The following is a 27,396-nucleotide window of genomic DNA, read 5'->3' as shown; positions in this document are numbered from 1 at the left end:
AAGGATGAAAGAAAAGGAAAAGTTTTGAGGGCCGGGGCGGACAGGGTGTCCCTGAGTGCGCCCTTGGCATCTTTGGTCCCAAAGCCTTTAGAGCGGCTGTCTCTCCTGTTAAGGCAGTGCTGGGAACCGGGGGAATCCCCAAGTCGTTCCTTGCGATGGCGGAAAAAGGGTTGGCATTTGACCTCTGAATCCGTTACCTTCTCAATACGCCTGTTAGTGGTTAATTAAACCTTACTAGACTTAACATCCAAGATTATTCACCTTATTAGCCAAAGTTTACATTCTGGTGGTTCAGGAAGAAACTTCACAAATCACAAAAGAAATAGTTCATAAATAACAGTAAACATCAACTAAAGGGAAGCAAAAGTCAAATTTCACAATACAGCACAAGAAGTTGATTCAACATTTTCCTATTTAGGTAGTTTTTTTTTTTTTAAGCATGTACTGCAAGAAATGCTAGATTGTGCATTCCTTCCAATCTGGAGAGAAAGAATACACCAATAGTTTCCACAGTTCAGATAGCATCACTTGTGTTTTTTTAAAAGTTTTATGTATTTTTTGTTAAACAGTTGACATTTTAAGAATTTTAAACTTAGGGCCGGCCTTGTGATTAAAGCAGCTGGTTAAGCCACTGCCTGTGACTCCAGCATCCCATATCAGCGCACCTGTTTGGGTCTTGGCTGCTCCACTCTGATCCAGCTCCATGCTAATGCACCTGGCAGAGCTGTAGAAAATGGCCTGAGTGCTTGGGCCCCTGACACTCTGGGAGATCTGGACACAGTTCCTGCCTCCTGCCCTCCAGCCAGCCCAGCCCTAGCTGCTGAGGCCATATGCAGTCAACCAGCAGATTGAAGATCTGTCTCTAACTACATCATTCTACCTTCCAAATGAGTAATTGAATTAAAAAAAAAAAAAGTTGCTCCCTGGGACACCTGCATCCCTATCAGAGTGCTGGCTGTGAGTCCCCAGCTGGGCTCCTGATTCCAGCTTCCTGATAATGTACACCCTGGGAGGGAGCAGGTGTGACTCAAGTACTTGGGTCGCTGCCATTCACATGGAGACCCGGACTGACTGCCCCATCCCTGGCTTCAGCCTGGTCCAGCCAGCCCCGGCTGTTGCAGGCATTTGGAGGAGTGAACCAGCAATGGCAAATAATTTCTCTCTCTCTCTCTCTCTCTCTCTTCCTCCCTCCCTCCTTCCCTCCCTCTTTCCCTCCCTCTCTCCCCCTACTCCCCACTCCTGCCTTTTAAACAAATAAAATAAATAAATAAAATTTGAGAAAAAGGAAACAGTAGTACTGGAGACCTAACAGCACTTCTTGCTAGCCTGAGAATAGCTGACTGACTTCTAGTTCTCGTTTCTGCAGGTGGGTTTTTTTTTTTTTAACAGGCAGAGTGGAGAGAGAGAGAGAGAGAGAAAGAGAAAGGTCTTCCTTTTGCCGTTGGTTCACCCTCCAATGCCGCCGTGGCCGGCGCACCGCGCTGATCCGAAGCCAGGAGCCTGGTGCTTCTCCTTGTCTCCCATGGGGTGCAGGGCCCAAGCACTTGGGCCATCCTCCACTGCACTCCCGGACCACAGCAGAGCTGGCCTGGAAGAGGGGCAACCGGGACAGTATCCAGTGCGCCCCAACCGGGACTAGAACCCCAGGGTGCTGGCACCGCTAGTCGGAGGATTAGCCTAGTGAGCCGAGGCGCCGGCCTACTGCAGGTGGTTTTTACCTCTATTCCTCTTCTCATCAACAAGTTAGGTATCAAGTGATTTCTGCATGTTGGTTTCTCTCCACATATCTTCCTGTCATTCGAACCTTTCTCAAAAGTTGTTGGAGGTAGAGGATACGTTCCATTGCTGCTCTTAACACAACAACTTGTTTTACTCTTTTGTATGTGGCTTCTTGCAATGTAGGTTATCTTGAAATCTGTGTGTACTTTTCAGTGCCTATCTCTTGTACTGGAACATTAGCCCCAGGAGAGCAGAGCTACAGTTTATCTTTTCTATTGACACGTTTCAAGATCTTTGATAAATACATGCTTACACCTGCCTCATTACTTCTAGAAACTCTGTTAATCTCAGGTAGGAATAGCCCTCAGCTAGTCGCTATGATCCCAGCGCAGAGTAGTCTGATTATGCTGAACTCTCCTGCCCAACCATTTCCTTGGCCTCTGGCCAGCCCATGAGTTGTCTTTGGGTTTGGAACAAATCATGGCTACAGATTAGGGTATCAGTAAAAATATCCAGCATCTTGCAAAACATATCTAGAGGGTATAAGCTATGAAGATATAAAGGAATTGTGAAGCACTGTAGCCCTCTTCCTGAATTCTGCATAACCAGGAGATTGTGTAATACCTAGGGTTTCCTACCTCCCATGTTTGCTTCTTCAAATCTCATTCATTCTTCACAGCTTAGCTCTCCAGAAATCTTCTTCGTGGAACTTATCTGGATTTTTCCCAGTCCAAATTTGCCTTGTCCCTTTTTTTTTTTTTAACATCTTTTAAGACACCAAAAGAATTCTGCCTTGTGATACCCACATTATGGATTTAGGTCTTAATGATTATGCCACATATAAAAGACCGGAAGAACAGTTCATAACAAGTTACATAATGAGCATTTTGTATGAGGGAATGAAGGGATCACTGAATAGAAATCCCAGGACTCTGGTCATAAATGTTTTAATTACAATGGAGTTAGATTTAGTGACCAGAGAAACAATGTAAGGAATTTGCAAAACAAATTTCTGTAAGACAAGATTACATATGCGTGTCTAACCATTAGGTCACCCACCAAATGGAAAACACATTTTTTAAAAAGATTTATTTTTATTTATTTGAAAGACGGATTTATATAGAGAGATAGAGACACAGAGAGAGAGGTCCTCATCTGCTGGTTCACTCCCCACATGCCTACAATGGCCAGAGCTGAACCAAAGCCAGGAGCCAGGAGCTTGGGTGTAGGGGCCCAAGCACTTAGGTCATCTGCTGTTGCTTTTCCAGGTGCATTGGCAGGGAGCTGGATCAGAAGCGGGCAGTTGGGACTCCCAACTGGTGCCCATATGGCATGTCAGTGCTGCAGGCTGGGGCTTTAACCCACTACGCCACAGTGCTGGCCCCTTGGAAAACATATTTAAAATGAAACCGCACTTGTACACCTAACAGAGAATCAGAGTTAGTTAATGTCATTGTAGAGTGAAGTAGTGTAAAGTTCAGGAATTTAAAACATCTGCAATACCAGATATTCAAGGACAAGCTTGCCCTCCCCCTCCCTGACCGGAAAAAAAAAAAGAAAAAGGAAGAATCCTTTAAGTACTTAGATTTTAGAGATACTACCTGTTCTGCAATTTGCAACTTTAACATAACCAGAGGGAACAATCATCTATAAATCTGCTGTAATAACCTCATTAAACATCTAAGAAAAGCTGTGCTCTCTGCTGTGAGCTCAGATATAAGACCTCATAAACATTTAACGCTATGTAGCATGTCATTGGTACTTGTTCTATCACATTCCTGGCATCAGGTAGCTCTTTTTCATATATCAGATGTCCTCTTGCGAGCAGGAATCCTATGATTTTCGTCTTTTTACCTTCACAGTGTTAAGACAGTGTATTGCACGTTATAAATTACAATAATGGGTTTGGTTTAAGAAACATAGCAAACTATGCCTAATTTTCATCATCTAAAATCTTGATGGGTCAAAACTTATTGAAGATCATTATGTGCAAAATGAAAGGGGAATGCACCTACTAAATATTGCATCATGTCTTCCTGCCAGGAATAAACAAATCCCACTACAATAAAAAAGTGTATAAAGGGCATTACTATGTAATAAAGGCAATATTCTAAATCAGGAAAGTAGATTATTCAAAAATACTGTTGAGATACTACTTTTTACATAATTTGATAAAGTTACTTTAGCAGTCCTTATTGTTATTATTTCAATGGTAGTACTGAAGAGTTCACACATGCTGATCAATATTTTATGAGAACTTTATATAAATATATATACAAATATATAAGTGGCAAATAAATTACTTTAAAGGTTAAAAAAGACCCAGATATCTAGCATACTTAAATTCTGGAATTTCTTTAAGTCTAATTTCCCTAGGCATAGCTGATGATTGGCATTTAGTGGGCACTTAACTATTTGCCAGGGCAGGGATTTGGCCTAGTGGCTGAGCCTCCAGTTAGGATGCCCACATCCCATCATTAGGGTGTCTGAGTTCATGTCCCAGCTTGGCTCCTGATTCCAGTTTCCTGCTAGTGTGTACCCTGGGACACAGTAGTGAGGCTGTGGTAGTTGAGTCCCTGCCATCCATGAGAGACTTGAATTGACTCCTGGCTTCTATGGCCCACTGCAGCCCCAGTTGTTGGGGCCATCTGAGGAATGAACCAGGAAATGAAAAAATCTGCCTGTATCTCTCTCAGTGTCTCTCTCCTCTCAGATTGAAAAAAAAAAAAAATGTTGAAGGGTAAAATATGTGACAGGCTACATATATTCTGCATTACGGTTTAAAACAATTTCTCTGGGCTCCAAAGTGTATCAAATTAAATAATCAGTTTTTATTGTTTTACTGCCATTCCAGATTTCTCCCAAATGTACATAATCACTTTAATACTGATTCCTAAGTAAAACTTTTTTTTTAATTATTTATTTGACAGGTAGAGTTATAGACACTGAGAGAGAGAGGGCGAAAGGTCTTCCTTCCGTTGGTTCACTCCCCAAATGGCTGCCACAGCCAGCGCTGCGCTGATCCGAAGCCAGTAGCCAGGTGCTTCTTCCTGATCTCCCAAGCAGGTGCAGGGGCCCAAGCACTTGGGCCATCCTCCACTGCTTTCCCAGGCCACAGCAAAGAGCTGGACTGGAAGAGGAGCAACCGGGACTAGAACCCTGCGCCCATATGGGATGCTGGTGCCGCAGGCGTAGGATTAACCAAGTAAGCCATGGCGCCGGCCCCAGTAAAACTTTTAATGTCTGTATTTTTATGCCTATTTGGTTCTTTTACAAGTAGTTGAAAAATATTTTTATATTTTGAAGAAAGGATTACAGAGCAATTGTGTGTGAGACAAAGGCTAATACCTACGACTTATGTGTTAACAGCATGTGAAAAACACACAAGTAAGCTCCACTTTCTCTAGCTTTGAATTCTACTAGGCCTTGTTCCAAAGGTTGCAATACTTCCTTGCTTTTTAAAACTAGAGAGACAATGAAAAGGAATAAAAGGATTTACGCTTTGTAGTTTGACAGACCTGCTGTAGAATTTCAGCAATTTTTCATCTCTTTTCACCCCAGTTTCCTTATGTGCAAAACAGAGACTTACAGAGAAGATCTAAACACGTGAGTGTGAAGCCTTTCCAATAATGCCTGGTCCTAGTAAGGACTCAGATATGTTTTGAGCCCTTATTATTAAATTTTTTAATCTAGATTAGATGAAATAGTACATAATAATTAACTATGACTAAATGGCATGTACTATTATTATGTAGTAGCAGAGGAACGTAAAAGACATTCTTAATCCAGGGGAATCGTTCCCATATTTAAATATTTAAACATTAGTTCGGTCAAGAAGCTCTAGTCTCCCTTTGTTTGGACAGGCGTTTGGCACAGCGGCTGAAGTTGCTGCTTGGGTCACCCACGTTCCATATCTGAGTGCCTGCTTCCGCTTCCAGCTCCTCTGCTTCCAATCCAGTTTCCTGATAACGCGCACTATGGGAGGCAGACGGTGAAGGCTCACGCACTTGGGTCCCTGCTGCCCACTTGGTAGACCCAGATGGGAGCTCAAGGCTTCTGGCTTCAGTCTGATCCAGCCCTGCTTTTGCAGGCATTTGGGCAGTTAACCAGTTCATGGAAGATTCTGTGTGTGTGTGTGTGTCTTTGCCTTTCAAATAAGATGAAAATGAGCTTAAAAATTTTTTTTAAACTAGACCTGAGTTACAGTTGTGGGGTCTGCCTAACCTAAGGAAGCTTCTCTTCACTTGGGATATGTTCATCAGAGGGCAGAGGCGGAATATTCTGGGGAGAGGGCAAAGAGAATATCAAGGACCTACTTTCTCTGGTCCTTTGTAACCTACTAAGTCTGCTCAAGTTACTCTCCTTTTCTTCCTGCTGTGTATTTTAGAGGCGCAGTGAGTAACATGACCTGGAGAGAGAACAATAACAAGGAATGGAGAGTGGCAGTGACTTGCCTGCTCAGTGACAATGTCTGCTGGCCGCCTAAAACCACAGCAGAGAGACGACTATTAGGAATTCGAAGGCTTATGGATGCAAAAACTCTGAAGAGGGCTGAAAAGCTAAGTGAAATACTATTTTTTTCAAAAGAACTAAGATGTGCAGAATGCAGCCTCTTTATCGTAGACCGTCAAGACAAGGATGCCTAGGTAACCACCACGTAACAGATTGCCAAGCAGTCCAGTAATAAGCATTTGGAAGAGCTTAAAGTGGTAGGAGGCAAAAACCCTGATGTCTTTTAAACAGCAAAGCCTACTGTACTAATTAATTAGCTTTTATGGTGGTGGTAGGCCATTAGCGATAATGAGGAAACACTGGATTTGATCTCTCTGGACTTTGCTAGGATGTGATTCTTCTTGTCAACACATTAAAGTCAAATGGTCTAGGTTTCTGCCTTATAAATTAGAGAGAAAATTGACTGGAGCTCTTATTCCAAAATGGATGACAGTACCAGTGTTGCCAGAATGTCCCAAATGGGACTATTTAAGAATCCGTCCAAGGGATGTTTAGAATGTCCTTATAATATATGACAAGGAAAAGACATTTTGCAAAACTCTGTAGAATTTCTACCCTTTCTCTGACCTCTGAGTCAGTGCTGAGAAACAGTAATTGCCAAACTATATATGCTTTCATAACCCCAAACCAGATGTCTGAAACAAATATGAAAGGGGTTTTCATTACACAGACTCTCATGTGGAAAAAGTGGAAGGTAAGGCGGACGATTAAAGGGGAAGAGGGACAGTGGTAGAAGTCTGAGTAATATAAAGTGTCCCAATTCACTGAAAACGCGGTGAAAAGTTTTTATTTACATAGGTACAAATGGATTCTTTTCATGTTAATTAAGAGTTAATAACAAAAAAAAATGTTAAAACAGAATCTTTGACAAAGCACCTAAGACTAAAATGATAGTTTGAAAAGAAGAGCCCAATTTGAAAAGGCAAACAAAAATATTGTCCTAAATAAAAACTGACTCAAAAAGGAATTAAAAGCACATGAAAGCGGCCAGCGCAATGGCATAGTACGCCAAGCTTCCACCCACAGCACCAGCATCCCTTACAGGCGCCAGTCCATGTCCCGGCTGCTCCTCTTCCAATCCAGCTCTCTGTCATGGCCTAGGAAAGTAGTAGAAGATGGCCCAAGTGCTTGGGGCCCTGCACCCACATGGGAGACCCAGAAGAAGCTCCTGGCTCCTGGCTTCAGATCGGCCCAGTTCCAGTTGTTGTGGCCATTTGGGGAGTGAATCAGCAGCTGGAAGACCTTTCTGTCTCTCCCTCTCTCTGTCTGTAACTCTGCCTCTCAAATAAATAAATAAATCTTAAAAAAAATAAGATTACTGGGAAAGTCATTCACTTTAGAAAAACATATGAATGATGTTTTGAAAATTACTGACACGAAAAAATATACAAGGGATGCACTACTGCTAAATTGGAACTGATCATTGCAGTACAAGTAAAACTCATAACTTCAGGGGTTTCATCATCAAAGTGAAAAGAAAAAATAAACAATGTGCTTATCAGTTTAAAACTACCCTAGGGAGGAGAAGTGGGGACAGCACAGGCCCCACAAAATCAATCCTCTTTTAGCTCAGCCGAGGCTGCCTTAGCTGTTATAGAATATGCAACTGCAAGTCAGATTCTTAGGTGGCACCAGGAGCCAATCAGAATTATTTTTTTTTAAAGGTCGTGTGGGCAATTGCAGCAGAAAGTAAGTTATTCAGGAGTAAGGATGACCAAGAACTTCAGCTACTTACCCTTTGTGGTTTCTACCGGACCCCCTTTCCCCCCACCCCCTACCCTGTGGTCTAGTTCTGCAAGAGGCCTGGGCTTCAGGGAGTGCTAGGGGAGCTGGAGGGAGGCCTGCCTTTGTTCCCTCCCCCCTGTAGAACCCTTGGCAGTGTTTTGACTAGACTTGGGGGCAGGAAAGGGTCAAAGCTGATGAAGTAAGATTGTACATCTTATTCCAGTGTGGTTGTTACTCAGTTCGCTGGCCGTTGCAGATGCCTTGGTCTCATTCCCAAATTCTGAAGTCTTCACAGATTATTCTGGTCGGTGGATGGTTGCCAGGGGGACTTTCCGTGGGGGTGGGGAGAGGAGCCTGGGACCTCTCACACTGCCATGTTGTTGCTGATGTCACTCTCTCCAGGACTGCTTTTTCTTTTCTTGTGTGTTTTCCTGATTATTCAGTAACAAGCATAGAAAATAAGAAATGTACACGTAATAAAAGACAATGGTGAAGTGATCTTCCAGTGAGTAGACAGAATGTTTTGCTTTCAATTTCTCTTTCCCTTCCTGTTTTGGCAATTGTAACTCTTTCCCTCGCTTCTATTTTAAGGGTTTACTTTTCTCTCTTTTATTTCGTTGACTTGCTTTTCCGCCACTGGTCAAAAACAAGTGATTTTTTAAAATTTGAAATTCACATTTTTGTCTCTTCTCAAGACCACAAAAATCAGCTTGTCTTATTGGCTAAAATTCATTTATATATGTAAAAGTGAAGGGGGGAAAATACTGAAGATGTCTGATAATGAATGAAATTTAATGACTAACTATAGTAATGAGTACATTTTTTTCAAAAAATTATGTTATATGTTATATGTAATATACAACTATAATATATGTATTTGGATATGTGTAGGTATATGTACAAAAGGTCTTCAAAAGTTCGTGGAATTGTATATTATTAAAAAATTACACATGGATTTCATAAATTTTTTTGCACCACAATAAATTCATCCTTTTAAAAACTTTTGGTTATTTAATTTTGTTTATTGGAAATATAGAAAGACAAAGCTAGACAGAGAGCTATTTTCTGTCTACTAGTTCACTTCCTAAATGCCCATAAGAGCCAGGTTAGGCCAGCCAAAGCCAGGAATCAGGAATTCAATCCATGGGAGTGGCAGGGATCCATCATCTGCTGCTTCCCAGGACTCATGGTAGGAGGAAGCTGGAATCAGAAGAATGAGGGCTGGAACTCAGACACTCCACTATGCGATGCAGGCATCCTGTGCAGCTTATTAGGTACTGTGTCAAATGCCAGTTCCATAAACATATTTTTTAATTCCACTTTTTCCCAAATTTTTTGAACTGCTCTCATATCTCTCTTTCTCTCTTTTTTTTTTTTTTTAGATTTATTTATGAATTTGAAAGGCAGAGTTACAGAGATGCAGAGACAGAGACAGAGAGAGAGGTCTTCCATTTGCTGGTTCACTCCCCAGAGGGCCACAATGGCTGTGCTGATCCAAAGCCAGGAGCCAGGAACTTCTTCCGGGTCTCCCACGTGGGTGCAGGGGCCCAAGGACTTGGGCCATCTTCTACTGCTTTCCCAGGCCATAGCCGAGAGCTGGATTGGAAGAGGAGCAGCCAGGACTAGAACTGGCGCCCATATGGGATGCTGGAACTACAAACCAGGGCTTTAACCCGCTGCATAACAGCACCATTCCCTCTCATATATCTTAGATAGTTTATGTCATATAAAAAGTTTTGCATAATGATTGTTTTTTCAATTAACATCACAACATATGCATTTCTTCATGTCATTAAAATTCATGAGAAGCATAATTTCAATGGCTATATACTATTCTAACATACAACATATCTTTACTTATATTATGGTAAAATATATAAGAAGAAATCTACCCTCTTAACTAACTTGTAATGTACAATGAGAGTAACATTAACTATAGGTACACACCATTGTTCCCATCAGCCAATTAGACTGACTCAGCTGGCTTTTGAATTGAAGTTCAAGGCTTACTTAGCAGGTACAGAAAGCCAAGCTAGTTTAATGAACACTCATACTCAGTTATTTTCATTGTAAAATGGGGATAATACTACCAATTACCTTGTTAGATTATTATATAGATTAAATAAAATTTGTAAATGATTTAACACATAGCACAAATTACCTATTCAATTATGTGTGTGTTTACTATTGTTCATAGTATTGGTCACTTTAAGTCAACCTGAACTATGAGGACCTTGAAATATTTACTAGCAACTTACATCACTTAAAGTGATTCTGCATCAATAAACAGAAAATATTCTGTTTGGACTACCTAGGCCGTGTTTTTACCTTAAAAACATGGGATGTATCTAAATGAAATCCTCTGTGTGTGTGTGTGTGTGTGTCTGCTGCACTTTTACCTGCATAACACAGTGTCCAACACAGAACAGGTTATCAATAAATATTTCTTGAATGAAGAGTGTTGTGACGCTATAAAGAGGCAAGCACATGCTACGAATTGCGAAATGTTTGAGTCCACAAACAAGGCATATATCGTTGAAAGCCTTGGTTGATAATGACAGGTAATAAAAAAAATCTTAATGGGTTCACTGACTTCCCATAATCAAACAATAGAGTCCACAGTCTACATGTCATTATTCTTGTGAGGAAGAAGTTCCTGTCCTACTCCTTGGCCAAGAGATACAAGTAGGAGTGAAAAGATCATGATTTCCTTCCTGTTTCAGCTCCTTCGGACAACGGCTGGCTAAGATCTGGCGGAGGAGGGGCACTTGTGCATGGAGGTAGGTCAAAAAAGGCTGAATTATGAATGACTAAATATAAACAGAAACTTGTGGTTTTTTCCAGATGTCAGTAAGAGATAAGTTGGGGGGATCTGATAAAACAGAATGAAATCATTTTTTAAGCTTTTGTGTTTTTACCCTGTTGAGGAAAAACTTACTAAACTAGTATTTAATGTGGTTTTATGACCATAAGACTTTGAAAAACTTAAGAGTCCTTAAAGATTTTAAGGACCCGACTCTAGAAATAATTAATGCCACTTATGAGATACTTAAGAAGAAAATAATTCATAATATTTAGAATCATTTGCTATTAATAGCAGCATAACAAACAGCATACTAAAACATGATTTGTTTCATTTAGGTTTATCATGCTAGAAATACCACTTGTGAACTGTGCTTGGTAATTTGCAATAGAGATAATAGACAACCGGAAGTCTGTCCCTCCAGCTGCTGCCTAACAAAAACTCCTGCTTACAGTTCCATACCAGTACCTATGTCACCTCTAGGAAAGCTATAAATAATATACATCTTGATATCACATCATATTACAATTGGATGTTTGTTTTCCCAACTAGATGTGTGTGTTCTTTTTTATTTTTAAATATTTACTTATTTATTTGAAAAGCAGAGTTACACAAAGAGAGAAGGAGAGGCAGAGAGAGAGAGAAAGATCTTCCATCCGCTGGTTCACTCCCCAGTTGGCTGCATGTGAAGCCAGGAGCCAGGAGCTTCCTCCGGGTCTCCCAAGGCGGAGCAGGGGCCCAAGCACTTGGGCCATCTTCCATTGCTTTCCTAGGCCATAGCAGAGAGCTGGAATGGAAATGGAGCAGCTGGGACTTGAACTGGCACCCATATGAGATGTCAGCACTGCAGGCAGCAACTTTACCCGCTACGCCACAGGGCCGGCCCCTAAATGTGTGTTCTTTCAAGAGAAAAACTACATCTTAGCTGGATTTGTTTCCCCTACCTGACACATCGTAGGCATTTAATAAGTTCATGATTAAGTCATATATATATATGTATATATACATACACATACATACATATACATCTATTTCTCATCACTAAAAAACTGAACTTAAGTTTTGGATAACTAGCGTATCAGGAAAGTAAGTCGCTGCTGCTGGTGAGTATAAAGTGCTGAATATGCAAGGTTATTGAGACCTTTTTTCCAAAAGGTTACAGATTTACTGAACAGAGCTGATAACTGACTTTATTGCTCACCAAATTGCCAACATGCAATTAGTACTAAAAAGTATGAAAAACATCTACCTTGTGTCGGCTTTTTAACACTGTTTTACTTCAGGCTTGATGAATTTATTACTGTAAAGTCAATGAATACTTCTAAGAGATCTTCATTTCCCAGTAACGTGATAGTGAGCTGGAAGGTGGAATATGACTCAAGGCTTGCAATTCTACACCAGTGTTTAACTTCTTTAAGTAACTCATTAACTATTTGTATTGCTGATGCATAGTCCCTGAAGATTGTGAAATAAAGTGACTAATAAAAGTTTTTGGAAATGGGAGTGATGGAAGTGCTTTGGCTTTTGTGTTGTCTGTCTTCCATTCATTCAGATACTACCTCAACTTTCTTGCTTGGTGGATAACTTCTTTCACTTCAGATGCATTGCAGTCCTGAATCCTGCACTGGAACTTTGTTTCATGATGCTTTCTCACAATTTCCAACCTGTCACATATTCAAACATGTGCATGGAAATATTCTTCAAACACAGATGCATACTGAACCTGTGCTGAATTTAAAAAATATATTCTATTTAAAATGTAAATTTATTATTATTTTGTTTATATTCTCATGTGTGATGGTATACCTTTTCAATTCTAAAGTAGAGTAACGTTGGTGTTACAATGACTGTAACCTCAGTTTTACAAGTATGGTTACAGCTATTTTCACATTGGCTGACTTGAATAAAGTGTCTAAGTTCAAGATAAAATGTCTTCAAATAAAGATAAAATACTTCCAGAAGTATTACTAAGTGAAAATTCAGTTTATCAACAATTAGACAGTTATGTTGGTCGTCTTGTTCATCTTTTGTTTCCTTGCATCTAAATGAATGTGGTGAAACAAATATATAAAAAAAAAAAAAAAAAAAAAAGAGGCACCCTGCCCAGCGCGTTCTAGGCTGCAACTGATGCTGCCATCCCATATGGGCGCCTAGCTGCCCCACTTCTGATCCAGCTCGCTGCTAATGTGCCTGGAATAGCTCTGGAAGATGGCCAAGGGGCTTGGGCTCCTGCAACCTACATGTGAGACCCAGAAGAAGTTCTTGGTTCCTGACTCTGGCCTGGCTCAGTCCTGGCTGTTGCGGCCACTCTGGCTGTGAACCAGCAGATGGAAGATCTCTCGCTGTTTCTCCCTCTCTCTGTAACTCTGCCTTTCAAAAAAAAAAAAAGAATGTTTAATTAAAAAAAAAAAGACAAGAACAAATAAAAAGATGAGTCTGGCAAAAAAAGAATCTGGCAAAAAAGAACCTGAACTAATAACAATTCTGAGAACTTAAACTGAGCTACAATTAAAAAAAGTCTTTCTTTTTGAAACATAACTATATTTCCCACATACAGATACTAGATAAGAATAAAGAGAAATGTTATTTCTATTATGTATGATTTAACTACTATAATTTAAAATAAATCTTTAGGTTCTACAAAAGGAATAGCTTGATCAAGAAAAATAATAGTTCTCCTACATTCAGTTCAAATCAAACCTTTAAATGATTCTCATTAATTTATAATGTCATTAAAATAAAAATTTTAAAAGGGCATATAACCAAAAAAATCTAGATTGATGACACCTGTACCTCCAAGAAACCAAAGTAATATGTTACTCACTAACATTAAGTTAATATTTATTAAATATTACTCAATGCCAGTCACTGCTATATATGCTTTATGAATATTATTAATTTTCACAACCACTCTGAAAGAAAACCATGAGATAATATGTTGTTCTCTTCAAGGAGAGAATAATTTTTTAATAAAACTGAGAAATATTAGGTAATTGTTCAGTGAATCCATTCCAGTGGGATACTTCCAACACAATAGATGATTATTTTACAAATGAGCTGTAAAGCCCCACCTGAATTCCACTGTCAGTTCTGAGAAAGATAGAGTTCTGCTAGGGGAAAGGTGAGCAGATTAATGAAGCCCTCCGACTGCTGTTGCTCGTGGGAAGGTGAACGTCCCTGTGGCTCTTCAGTAGAGGGGAGGGTACTTGGACAGCTATCGTCAGATATGTGAAGGCATTTTGCACACAACAGAGCAGGTCTTATTTTCCTGTTGCTGCAAGGCACACATAAAATACATGAAAAGGGACAGGCAGTCTTAGTGAGTCGATGAGTTCTCCTTGCATTGCTAAAAGTGCTCTAGATTATCATTACCAGGGAAGAGTTTGTTCTTGTTCTCTTTTGATGAGTCTGTTTGCACTTGAGCATCAGAAGGCCAAATATTGAAGCCACAGTCTCTGGTGGAAATTTGATTACAAGGCAGCCAAGAAAGGAGTTGAGAGTAATGCTCAAACCTGATTTCTTGGTCAGTGACCCGAGGAAGGTGTTTATGGATAGGGTAGGAGGGTGCTGTCATACAGAAATGTTGGAGCCGGCACCGCGGCTCACTAGGCTAATCCTCCGCCTTGCGGCGCCGGCACACCGGGTTCTAGTCCCGGTTAGGGCACCGGATTCTGTCCCGGTTGCCCCTCTTCCAGGCCAGCTCTCTGCTGTGGCCAGGGAGTGCAGTGGAGGATGGCCCAGGTCCTTGGGCCCTGCACCCCATGGGAGACCAGGAAAAGCACCTGGCTCCTGGCTCCTGCCATCGGATCAGCGCGGTGCGCCGGCCGCAGCGCGCTGGCCGCGGCGGCCATTGGAGGGTGAACCAACGGCAAAGGAAGCCCTTTCTCTCTGTCTCTCTCTCTCACTGTCCACTCTGCCTGTCAAAAAAAAAAAAAAATGTTGGAAAGGCAAATTCTGATTGGAATTAGGCCAGCCATGGCTGTTGTGTTTTAAGTAGCTCTCCTAGGAAAGCACAAGTTAAAAAATATATATGTGTGTGTGTGTGTGTGTGTGTGTGTGTGTGTGATTAGACCCATTGTTAAAGCATAAGATAGAACATGTAGAAAAGAAGGGAGAAGTATAACAATTTTTTAAGTTTGGGACATGGCAAGGGGGCATGGGGGCCGGGGGGAAAACAGACCACAAAATGGGGAGAGTCCCTGTGTCAGTGACTTGGTCAAGACTCCTCTTGGGATGCTCACATCCCGTGTCAGAGTGCCTGGCTTGAGTCCTGGCTCTGCTTCCAGTTCCACCTTCCTGCTGATGTGCACTCTGGGAAGCAGCAGGTGAAGGCTCAAGGACTTAGGTTCCTGCTCCTGTTACCCACGCAGGAAGCCCAAACCGAGCTCTTGACTTTGGCCTGGCCCAGCCCTGGCTGTTGTGGGCATTAATAAATAAAAACTAAAGTAAATAAAACAGGGACAGCCATATATCAATATATTTCACAATAAATATAAAAGAGCTTTACCAAAATATTAAGGGAAGGAAAGGAAGGGGGAGGGGAGGAAAGAAGGAAGGAAAAAGATGAGTTTGTTTACACTCAGAAGGCCAAATATTTAAACCATGGTCTCTGGTGGAGAGGAACTTTATTACAAGGCAGCCAAGAAAGCTGTCAGGAATAATGCTTAAACCTGATTCCTTGACCAGTGACCCGAGGGAAAAACAGAGGGGTGGTCTATCAAAGATTTCCTTAAGGGATAACTAAGTGTAAAGTAATTTCATAGTCACTAGTTTCTATTGAAAATTGGAAAGTTCATCCAGTGTACAATCTGGCAAGCACATCAAAAATTATAAAAACAACCTCACATAGAAAAAACCCCTAAGTAATAAAATATTCAATACTGATTAAAGTATATATGAAAGACAGTCTCGGCCGGCGCCGTGGCTCAATAGGCTAATCCTCCACCTGCGGCGCTGGCACACCAGTTTCTAGTCCTGGTGGGGGCGCCGGATTCTGTCCCGGTTGCCCCTCTTCCAGGCCAGCTCTCTGCTGTGGCGCAGGAGTGCAGTGGAGGATAGCCCAAGTGCTTGGGCCCTGCACCTGCATGGGAGACCAGGAGAAGCACCTGGCTCCTGGCTTTGGATCAGCGCGGTGTGCCGGCCGCAGCGTACCGGCTGCAGCAGCCATTGCAGGGTGAACCAACGGTAAAGGAAGACCTTTCTAAACTCTGTCTCTCTCTCACTGTCCACTCTGCCTGTAAAAAAATAAAAATAAAAATAAAAAAATTAAAAAAAGAAAGACAGTCTCATATTTCTAGTGGCAGTATGTAGCATTTAAACTACCAAAAAGTGATAACATAAATAATTTCTAACTTTCACACTGGACTTTCACTTTTGTGAATCTACCATAGTGAAAAAAACTTAAGATTTAAGCCGTAACTACAAATATATTCATCATAATGGTTAAATAGCAGAAAACTGGGGCAGGCATTTGATGCAGTGGCTAAGATGCTACTTGGGATGCCTACAACCATTTCAGAGTGCCTGGTTCAAGTCCTGGATCTGCTTCCAGCTCCCGATCCCTGCTAATGTGCCCTCTGGGAGGTAGCAGATAATGGCTCATGTACTTGGTTCTCTTCTACCCACGTGGGAGACCCAGACTGAACTGTAGGCTTACAGCTTTGGCTTGGTCCAGCTCTGGCCATTGTGGACATTTGAGGAATGAACCAACAGATGGAAGAGTTCTCTCTGTCTCTGTGTCTTTTAAATAAAATGAAAATAAATAATATTTAAAACCATAAAATTATAAATAATAAAAATCATTGAGAAACATTACTTGAGGTACAGTACTTTGACTGGAGACAACCTTATTCTGTCATGAAAAAAGATGCTTTCTATCCTGGAGTAGAAGCTATTTGTGGATAAAGGAAATCCTCTCAAGGAAGTATGGTTCAAATAGCCAAAATATTTTTGAAAGGAATTCTAATAATTGTCTTGACTTTCCTCCAAAATTATTAATGAATTTCCATTCATGTGCTCCAGTAACACTTCCCACAGCCTCTTTTTCACTCCTTGTCCTTTCTCGGGAAACCCACAGCACTCTGGAGTCCAGTATCTACAAGCCTCACTCGAGTGTTGTCTCTTCCTCTTTCCTCAAGGGGTTTCTCTTTCTCTCCACCCCATCTCTACTGGTTTTGTTTTGAACTATTCCAGATCAACTTAGCTGTTTCTCTTCTCCCTACCCCTCAAATTCTGCATCTCCAAAGTCCATCAGTGCAGGCTGGGGGAAAAGACTCTTCTCTGGGAGAGAAGGGAGAAGGCTGGAATGGAATAAACAAAGTCAGCCTTCTCTCTTGTGGTGGTGGGAGGGTCATCTCCACATTCCTAATTTTTGATCCCATTTACTGTAGCTGTGATCAGGCTAGCAGAACTGAAGATACCAAAATCCAAGTTTAACACAAACTTCCAAATATGAGAAAATGGTATTCAAGTCTTATTGTCCAGCTGGTTTTTGTCTAAATATATTAAGTAATGCATACTCCTACCAGAAATATATGAGAATATCCATCATTTATACCTCCATCAACAGTGGGTATTTTAAATCCTAGTTTCTGTGTTCATCTGAGACTAAGAAAATTTATGTCAAAGTGCTGATCAACGCACAGTTACAATGCTGTTAACATAAGTGGTAGTGCTAAATGTAAAAAGGACTAGAAGGTTCTCCTAGCCATGAGGGCCAGGATAGTGCTATAAAAAGGAAAACTTTTTTGGAACTAAGTTCTGGGGCCCTGCCAGTTCTTTGCTGAGTTAACAAGGGTGATTAACACATATCCTGGTCACACAGAGGGGCAGGAGTGCTGAAAAGCAGCCAGTTGTTAAGGGGGATGTGTCAAGGGGAAGGAAAACAGAAGTAAAAGCTTCAGCAAGACTTCAAATTACATCCTTGCTTTTTATTTTTAAAAATTTCCATTTCCAAACATAATTGATATTACCAGAGCCCTGCTGCTCTTTTTGATTAAATGAGAAAAGATTAATTGCTGTGCTTGGCACCTCACTAGATACTTCCAGTAATATCCTGTTTTCTGTTAACTACTCAATCAATAATTCAATTAAAAATCAGTAAAGTTGTAAATACGTAGAATGAAGTCTCAAGAGGTCTTGGATTTGTTTTAAATACTTCAGTAACTAGAGGAAAGAAAATGAAAGTAGATAAAACCAGTATGGCAAAATACTGATTACTTTTTAAATCTGGGTGGTGTATGTACAAGAGTTCATTATACTTGTCTGCCTGTTTTGTGGATGTTAGAAATGTTCATAATAAGATTATTATATTTTCATAATAAAAATATTATGTTGAAGTCAATTTCAAGCAATTATCAGGGCTAGGCCAGGGCTGGAACTGGGAGATGTAAAGGCAATCCAGGTCTACCCATGGGTGGCAGGAACCCAAGTGCTTGACCCAACACTGCTTCCTCCAGGGTCTGCATTATTAGGAAGATGGAATTAGGGGTCACAGCCAGGAATCAAACCCAGGCACTCCAATGGGGTATGCAGGTGTTTTAACCATCATCTTAATTCTGGGCCAAATGCTCCCTGTAAATAAATTGTATTTAAAGAATACAATTTCAGGGGCCTATGATGTCACCATCCCATAAGGGAGCTGGTTTGAAATCCAGCTTCTCCATCTCTGATCCTGCTGCCTGCTAATGGACTGTTAAAACCAAAGGAAGATGGTCTAAGTGTTTGGGCCCCTGCCACCCACACAGGAGACATGGATGAATTTCCTGGTTCCTGCCTTTGGCCTGGCCTAGCCTTGGACATTGTGGCCATCTGAGGAGTGAACCAATAGATGGAAGATCTCTCTCTCCTGCTCTCTGGGTAACTCAAGTGCATTCTTGATATGTGAACATTTTGTAACTATCCAAGGATGAAAAATATCTTTCATGAATATCAGATTCAAGGCATTTTAACATTTGGAATGCTCCAAAATGAAGGTGTAGCAAATATCTTTCATGACTCCACAGAGTCTCACTCATTGTGACTCTGAGAGTGTAAAGCCAGTTCCTGGGGCAAAAGTGGATCAATTAGCATAAGGAACTCAGAGACTTCCAGGAGAGGAAAAAAATTCTTAATATGTTTTCTGGATATGTCGTACTCCCTCTTCTCTGAGATACAAAATTAGAGAATGTCGCAGGGATGGAGAAGGTAGGTTTGATTCATACAAGGACCAGTGGAAGGGATAGGCAGTTGGTCTCTCGTGATTAATGTAGAGAAAGGGGTTGTCCGAACTGGTAACTCTAACTCATGACACTCAAATAACACAGAAGCAGAGTGGGCATCTGGCAGAGCAGACACTTGGGACACATGTGGCTACCTTCAGGGCCTGGTTTGAGTCTCAGTTTTGCTTCCAAATCCAGCTTCCTCTTCTTCTTTTAAGATTTATTTATTTGAAAGAGTTATGGAGAGAGAAAGACAGAGAGACAGAGAAAGAGAGAGACAGAGACAGAGAAACAGAGACAGAGACAGAGAGACAGAGAGATCCAGGGTTGAGCCAGGCCAAAGCCAGGAGCCAGAACCTCCATCCAGGTCTTCTCCCAAGTGGGTGGTAGGGGCCCAAGCACTTGGGTCATCAGCTGCTGCTTTTCTCAGGCCATTAGCAGGAAGCTAGGTTGGAAGCAGAGCAGACAGGACAAGACCTGGCGCCTGTATGGGATGGTGGCACTGCAAGCTGTAAGAGCTACACCAGAACATCAGCCCCTGCAGCTTCCTGTTCATGCACACTCTGAGAGACAGCAGGTCATGCTTCAAGCACTTGGGTCCCTGCCACCCATGTAGGAGACCCTGATAGAGTACCCGGCTTTGGCCTGGTCCAGCCATGGCTGTTGTGAGCATTTGAGGAGTGAATCAATACATAGGAAAACAATCTCTGTCTGAATGTGTCTCCTTTCAAATAAATTAAATGCATAAACAAGTACAATTTTATCAATTAAAGAGGTAGAAAAGCACATATATTTACAATAGTTTTCAGCATAAAGAATTAATTGGTACTTATACCCTTTCCCCAAAAGAGAAAACCTTTACCTCTTGTTATATTTTTTTTCCACAATTACCTGCCATTGCATTGAAATTTAGCTCTAAATTGCTCTTTTTATATCATACCTGCATTTTCTTAGGAACATTACCTATGTATAAAACTGTGTTTCCTGTGCTTCAAAATTAAAGGGAAACAATTTGGAGTGAGTTGAAGTAGACAAAGCAAGGGGTATTCAAACCCCAGCCTGTCTGCTACAGGGCCCAGACCTCCTCTTCTTAGGTGCTGGCTTTTTCCCCCTTGCCCCAACATCTGAATGCATCTCACCCTTGATTTCCCATCTCAAGTCCCATTTTCCTCTTGAAATCTCATCAACCTTCTTAATCCATAGAGATGTTTTTAAGTCTTTGAATTCCTATCATGTTGACCAATAATTTACCAATCATCTCTGTTGTTCCATGACCCAAGTATATAAACTAAAGTGGAACTTATTTGAGAGCAGTGACGACATTCTCTATCTCTCTGTACTCTTTGAAGGGATTAATGTGATGTTTTATATGTAGGCTGAACATTAGACTGAAACGTCAAGGTTGCCAGAACACGTGAGTTCTTTCCTTACCTCTCTTTGGCACTTTGCAGCTTAGTAACAGTCACGGGCAAGTGAATGTGAATGTTATGGCTGTTATTGGCCTACCTAGTAACCAGGAGGGTTCCCAAGGATACAGACTCTGAAGATACACTCTTTTGATTTGGTAATGAATTAAGTTTAAGAGGTAGTCCTAAAACAGAGTGCATTTCCATATAAACCAAAATCATATGTCAATATTAAAGTGACTGTATAATCAACTGTGGCTTTATGGTCCCAGAAGGCACATATAGTCACATGAAGCAAACATTCCTAGCCATTTAAAAAGGAAACAATGAGCCTGCATAGAGGAATACCAAGAATAATAAAACAACCAACCATGCACACATAAAGCAGGTTTAACACATATTAATGTTAGGCTCTTTTTCCTAAGGAAGAAAACATCATAGAGTTCAAGGTTTCCCACCTTGTTTTCCTTCCTCTTTCCCAGAAGTACCACTGTTCTAAAGTTGATGTGTCTACTCTCTCCTCATGTTTTTATATATATTTTTCTTTACCATGTATGCATTTGTACATGGACTCTGTCGCTCCCCCTCTTCGCGGAGGAACAACACAGGACCCTGCGCTGTTCTTTTGTCTGCTCGGCCCTCCCCAGGTTTGCTGCTGGTTCTTCCCGGGTTGGCTACCGTCCCTTCCACCTCCGTGGAAGGGCGGTTCCCCCTGCCACTTTCCCCACTTCCGCGGGGGAGCGGCACACCGCCGGCCGGCTCTCTCGGGGGCTGCACAGGTGTTCCTTCAGATAGATGTTCCCCTTAGATGTTCCTGGTGCATGTTGTCTCTCTCCTCCTTTATAGTCCTCTTCCACCAATCCCAACTCTGCTACCCACAACGCCGAGTACGCTGCTCTCCTCCAATCAGGAGCAGGTCCTGCTGTTTATTGGTTGAACTGGAGGCAGCTGTGTAGAAGCTGTTTTCTCCTCTCCCAGCGCCATATTGTGGGAGAGCAGATGCATAGAATAAGTCTTAATTCCAATAACTTAGTCTAGTCCGAGTTGCTCCCAGTTGCTCCCCACAGGACTCTACATAGCATTTTTAAAATGATGTTTATTTACTGCTTCTCTATTTTTTTTTTCCTTTGGAGAGGCGAAGACACACACAGAGAGAGAGGGATCCCATCTGCTGGTTCACTACCCAAATGCCCAGAGATGGCCGGGTCTTGGATTGGCCGAAGCTGAGAACTGGGAACTCAACCCAGGTCCCCACGTATGTGGCAGAGATGCAACTATCTGAGTCATGACCTGCTATCTCTCAGGAGCTTCACCAACAGGAAGCTGGAATCAAGAGCTGGAGCCAAGTTTCAAACCCAGGTACTCCAATATGGGTCACAGGCATCTTATCCCCTAAACCAACCTCAGAAACTATGTATCATTATTCTGCATTTTTAAAAATATTACATAGGGACCAGTTGTAGTGCAGTGCGTAAAGCCACTGCCTGCGATGCCAACATCCCATACAGGTACCAGTTCATGTCTTTTTTTTTTTTTTTGACAGGCAGAGTGGACAGTGAGAGAGAGAGAGACAGAGAGAAAGGTGTTCCTTTGCCGTTGGTTCACCCTCCAATGGCCGCCGCAGCCGGTGCGCTGCGCTGATCCAAAAGCAGGAGCCAGGTGCTTCTCCTGGTCTCCCATGGGGTGCAGGGCCCAAGGACTTGGGCCATCCTCCACTGCACTCCCGGGCCACAGCAGAGAGCTGGCCTGGAAGAGGGGCAACCGGGATAGAATCTGGCGCCCTGACCGGGACTAGAACCTGGTGTGCCGGCGCCACAAGGCAGAGGATTAGCCTGTTGAGCCATGGCGCCAGCTGTAGTTCATGTCTTGACTGCCCCACTTCCCATTCATCTCCCTGCTAATGTGCCTAGGAAAGCAGTGGAAGATAGCCCAAATCCCTGGGTCCTTGCACTCATCTGGGAGACCCAGATGAAGCTCTTGACTCCTGGCTTTGGCCTGGCTCAGCCCTGGCCGTGCGGCCATTTGGGGAGTAAGCTACAGATGGAAGATCTCTTTTTCTCTCTTTTCCTCTCTCTCTGTAACTCTACCTTTAAAATAAATGAATAAGTCTAAAAATTTTTTAAAAATTAAAAATAAGTGTTTCACAAATGTTTCATTATTCATAGTATTCTGCAAATTGCTTTAATATTAAAAATCCATTAAAATTAAGTCAAATTCTAACTTTTATCTCTTTTTCTCCTCTTTCATTATTTCCTGCTCTTATTGTTGTTTCTATTTTCTTTAACTCTGCTCCATGATTCTTCTCGTAAATATTCCTGGTATGCTTGAAAAAATGCAAGTTTCAAATTCCTGTATGTAACTATAGGATTAGGAATCAAGCTTGTTAAGTGGTATTACTCAAGCATTCCACATCCTTTTGAATTATTGGTTTGTTTGATTAAGTAGTTTCTAATTGTTATTGGATATTTGACAGTTTTTCCTTATATTCTTGAAGTTATATTGCTAGGAATAAGCCAATTCATATTCCTTACTCATAGTGCAGCATTCATGTTTAACTCTGTCCATTTTTTTTTGCCTTAAATTTTTGACTATTAACATTTCTATATCCATCATCTTTTGTGTAGAATTTTTTGTTACTTAATTTTTCCATTCTTAACTTTTTTTGTCATTTTATTCTCAGTCTTTCAATTTTGTTTTATTTTTTCATATATCAGATAAGTAGTAGTTAATTGTATTTTTAAGAATTTCTATTTTGACATAAATTTAAACTTCAGAGAGCAGCAGGAAGAGTTTTTACATACCTTTCATATAGCTTCCCCAATTTTACATAACCAATGCAATGATCAAAATCTAGAAATTAATACTGACACACACTAAATAATCAATAGATGTTAAATTTTGCTCATTGCTCACTAGCGTCATTTACTAAGTTATTTTGTTTATTTTTAATTTATTTATTCTCATCCACTGCTTCACTCCCCTACATATCAGCAATGGCTGGGGCTGGGCTGAAGCTGGGAGTTGGAAACTCAATCCAAGTGTCTCACACTGGGACCAGAAACCCGAGTTCTTGGGCTGTCACTGCTGCCTCCCATAATCTGCATTAGCAGGAAGCTAGTCTCAGGAACCAGGTACCGAACCAAGGCACTGTGATGTGGTACATGGCCATCTTAATAGACAACCAGTAAGCCAAATGTCCACCTCCAAGGTCACTTTTTAATGCCAGGATTCAGTTGAGGACAAAGTTTTCATCTAGCTGTTGTGTTTCCTTATCCTTCATTAATCGGAGAATTTCCCTGTCTTTATGTTTCATGAGTTTGACTCTTTGGAAGAGTACTATGAAGTTACCTCATAGAATGTCCTCAGCATGGGTTCACCTGGTTTTTCCTCATGACGACATTCCGCTTATGTACTTTTGACAAAAAATACAACATAAATGATTCTTTTTCCTTCTCATTGCATCATGTTAGGAAGTTAAGATGATATTTCACTGATGATGCTAATTTTATTCACTGGGTTAAGATAATGCATACTACATTTCTCTACTGTGAAGTTACTAGTTTTCTTTCTTTCTTTCTTTCTTTCTTTCTTTTTTTTTTTTTTTTTTTTTTTTGACAGATAGAGTTAAGCAATGAGAGAGAAAGACAGAGAGAAAGGTCTTCCTTCCGTTGGTTCACCCCCCAAATGGCCGCCACAGCCAGTGCCCTGCGTCGATCCGAAGCCAGGAGCCAGGTGCTTCCTGGCTTCCTCTGGTCTCCCATGCAGGTGCAGGGCCCAAGCACTTGGGCCGTCCTCCACTGTCTTCCCAGGCCAGAGCAGAGAGCTGGACTGGAAGAGGAGCAGCCGGGACTAGAACCTGGCACCCATGGGATGCCGCACCGCAGGTGGAGGATTAACCAAGTGAGCCATGGCACCGGCAGTTTTCCTCTTTGTAATTAAAAAAGATCTTATGTGGAGATACTTTAAGACTATGTAAATATTCTATTTCTCAGCAAACATTGATGATACTTGTCTGAAACAATTATTAGTGTGGTGTTTGACAAGTAATTATTTTCTATTTGTACTATATCATCTGCATTTATTTTATTTACATCAGTGAAACCAGTGTGAATTTTCTTAATTTAAAAATTTTATTTATTGGGGCTGGCATTACTACATGTCTGCATTACATTGTGCGCATCCCACATGAGCACAGGTTTGAATTCCAGCTGCTCCACTTCTGATCCAGCTCCCTGTTAATGTGCTTGGGAAAGCAGCAGAAGATGGCCTAAGTGCTTGAGCCCCTTCCACCCATGTGGGAGACCAAGATTGAGTTGCCAGCTTCTGGCTTCCGTTTGGCCCAGCCCCAGCCACTACAAGCATTTGGAGAGTAAACCAGTGGATGGAAGATATTTCTCTCCCTCTCTCTCCCTCCCTCTCTGTAATTATGCTTTCAAATAAATAAACAAATCTTTAAAATACTTTTACTTTATTTTACTCATTTGAGAGAGGGAGAGAGAGAGAGAGACAGATAGAGCTTCCATCTGCTGGTCCACTCCCTAAATGGCTGATATGGCCAGGGCTGAACCACGCTAAAGCCAGGAGCTGGCAACTCAATCCAGACCTACCAAGTGCATGCCAGGGACCCCATTACTGGAGGTACCACCTGCCTTCCAGTGTGTACATTAGCAAGGAGCTGGATTGGTGGTAGGACACGGAGTCAAACAGAGGCACTCTCATACGGGAGACAGGTGTCTCAGGCCGTGTCTTAAACACCAGATCCACTGTCCCCTTCTACATTTATTAATTGGTCTTCCATGATAGAACCTTTTCTTCTCCAGTTATTGGTCTTTGTGCCTGGTGCTGACACATAGCTACTAAAATCTATAGAATGTCCTGGGTGATAAATGTTAGGAATGTCTTTTGTTCTATTGAAGCAATTCTTAGCAGGCTCTTAGATGGCCTCAAGATGGGGACTTGGTGCCAGAAACATCAAATATTGATTAGAAGCTTGAATCTTCCAGTGCCATCTCCACTCTTTGGTTGGGGGGGAGGGGGACTTGAGCTAATGACCAGGGGATATAATCATAGCTGTGTAATGAAACTTCCAGAAAAATCCTAAAAGAGAGGGGTCAGGTAGCTAACAAGTTGGCAAACACACCCACACCCCACAGGTGTAGCTCTTCATCTGGCTGTTCATTTGCATCCTCTAAAAAAAAAAAGAAAAAAGAGACGAGATAGTATGATGGAACCTAGTGTTTGAAAAGATAATAGAACTTTTCAGAATTAAAGAGGGTCATAAATCTTAAAAAATCAAAGTCTGTACCAAAGTCCAGAACAAAATATTGCAAGATGAATATAAGGCAATCTGGGGTATAGTATGTTAAGGTGCAGTTTGTGATGCCAGCATGCCATATCAGAGTTCAAGTCCTCTCTGCTCCAGTTATGATACAGCTCCCTACTAATGCACCTGAAAAAGCGGTGGATAATGGTCCAAGCACTTAAGTCCCTGGCATTCACATAGGAGACCCAGATGGAGTTCCAGGCTCCTGGTTTATGTCTCTACTTCTCTCTATCATTCTACCTTTCAAATAAATAAAATAAATCCTTAAAAAAGGAGAAAAGAATCTATGCAAAGAATTGTCATAGTGAAAGCAAAAAATAGATTTTAATAGCAAAAAAGGAATTCAAAGCAGCTAACAAATAGATATGTTTTACTGATATAGAGCAAACCTTAACTCAATCTTAATTCTGAAGTTCCTACAATTGCTTAATCCTTGTTACTGAATCACATAGATATCAAATTTGCAGGTGTCTCATTTAAAATTTAGTAATAAAACCTATATATTTCTTACAATAAACCATTGTGGAAAATATACCCCAGTGTGTAATGGCTTAAAAAATGTAGCTGTGTAGTGTTCTCATATGTAACAGCATATGTCTCATATGTGAAATGACTGGGCAGAGTTTTCTAGGTGGTTCTGCTCTGCACAGTCATTAAATGGCCCTGCCTCCTCCTATCCTATGTTCCCACAGTTGTCCAGAACAAAGGTTCTGAACCATTGTTGTGCTGTGGACTCCCTTGGTGCCATGTTCAAGTGCATGGACTCTCAGAGTCACTTAAAGGATAAGGTGAACTACATCTGGATTCAAAGGAAGCCAGTTAAATGATATTAGCAGTTATCAAGATAATTTTCTAAATTGTGATACAAAGGCAGGCACTTGGTGCAGAAGTAAAGTCACTATTTGGGATGCCTGTATTCCCTATTAAACTATGTGGTTCAAGTCCTGACTTCCCTCCATTCCAAATTCCTGCTAATGTGCACCCTGGGAGGCAGTGGTAATGGATCCATTGGGAGTAGCAACAAGGAGATCCAGTATGGCAGAATAGGGAGGAAGCTTACTGTTCTAGTCTAGGGGAAGATGGTTTAAAAAAAGTGGAAAGAGTGCAGTCTCAGGGGGAGAGGAGGGATAAAATGGCAGAGGAAACTTCACACAAATTAGAGTGACACTGTGTACCTACGTGGAGGGTGTAGACGTGCACAACTCAGAACCCCAGCAGCCGAGAACCCCAGCACCAGCTTTGGAGTGAGGTGAGACCAGACTTCAGCAGCTCAAGCCACTGGCAATAAAGCTTCAGGAAGAGCTTGGCGTGAGTCCAGCTCAGAGCCCTGAGGGGGACAGCGTACCTGCCAATCTAGAGGAGATAAAAAGGGGGCACGTTCCTCTCTCCCTGAAGACACCGCAGAGGCATCCTGTAACAAGCCAAGAGTGAGTGGGCACTATTTTGGACATATATAACAGCTGTGCCAGCCTGTGTCTGTGCACTCAGCAACCAGCTGAGTGGAGATGCCTGAGTCTGTCTGGAAGAACTGACAGGGGGTTGGGTGTTCATGACTGTGGGAGGCTTGTGTCCTGGGACTTTGAAAACACTATGGCTACTTGGGAGGGTGCAGGGTGTGGCTAGGACTTTGAGCTGTCACTGTGGGCAGCTCCACAAGCTCGGGGCTCCCTGATCCCCGGTGAGGGTCATTGCTATGGGATCTGGGCTTAC

At 41.6% G+C, this 27,396-nt stretch overlaps 1 protein-coding gene across 7 annotated transcripts in view; it reads left to right on the top strand.

The window, feature by feature from the left end:
* Positions 1 to 27,396, top strand: part of LOC138843884 (uncharacterized) — a 59,025-nt gene that overhangs the window by 1,553 nt on the left and 30,076 nt on the right. For 2 of the 7 annotated variants that reach the window (XR_016213561.1, XM_089304654.1), the window contains 2 exons: positions 10,680 to 10,736; positions 12,043 to 12,251. Coding sequence is in view for 3 of the 7 variants with exons in the window: in XM_089304654.1 (XP_089160780.1) it covers positions 10,680 to 10,736; positions 12,043 to 12,211 (226 nt within the window). In the remaining 4 variants the exon portion in view is untranslated. Of the gene's footprint in view, positions 1 to 6,106; positions 7,080 to 10,679; positions 10,737 to 11,097; positions 11,289 to 12,042; positions 12,252 to 27,396 lie in introns of those variants that run through there. The other 5 variants (XR_011379029.2, XM_089304656.1, XR_011379028.2 and 2 more) reach the window with 4 other exon arrangements.

The sequence above is a fragment of the Oryctolagus cuniculus genome, chromosome 9 (assembly GCF_051225735.1).
Source record: "Oryctolagus cuniculus isolate XC-2025 breed Fujian yellow rabbit chromosome 9, ASM5122573v1, whole genome shotgun sequence".
Classification (NCBI taxonomy): Eukaryota; Metazoa; Chordata; class Mammalia; order Lagomorpha; family Leporidae; genus Oryctolagus; species Oryctolagus cuniculus.
Note: the sequence above shows the minus strand (reverse complement) of the source record. Positions and strands in the feature narration are given on the sequence as shown.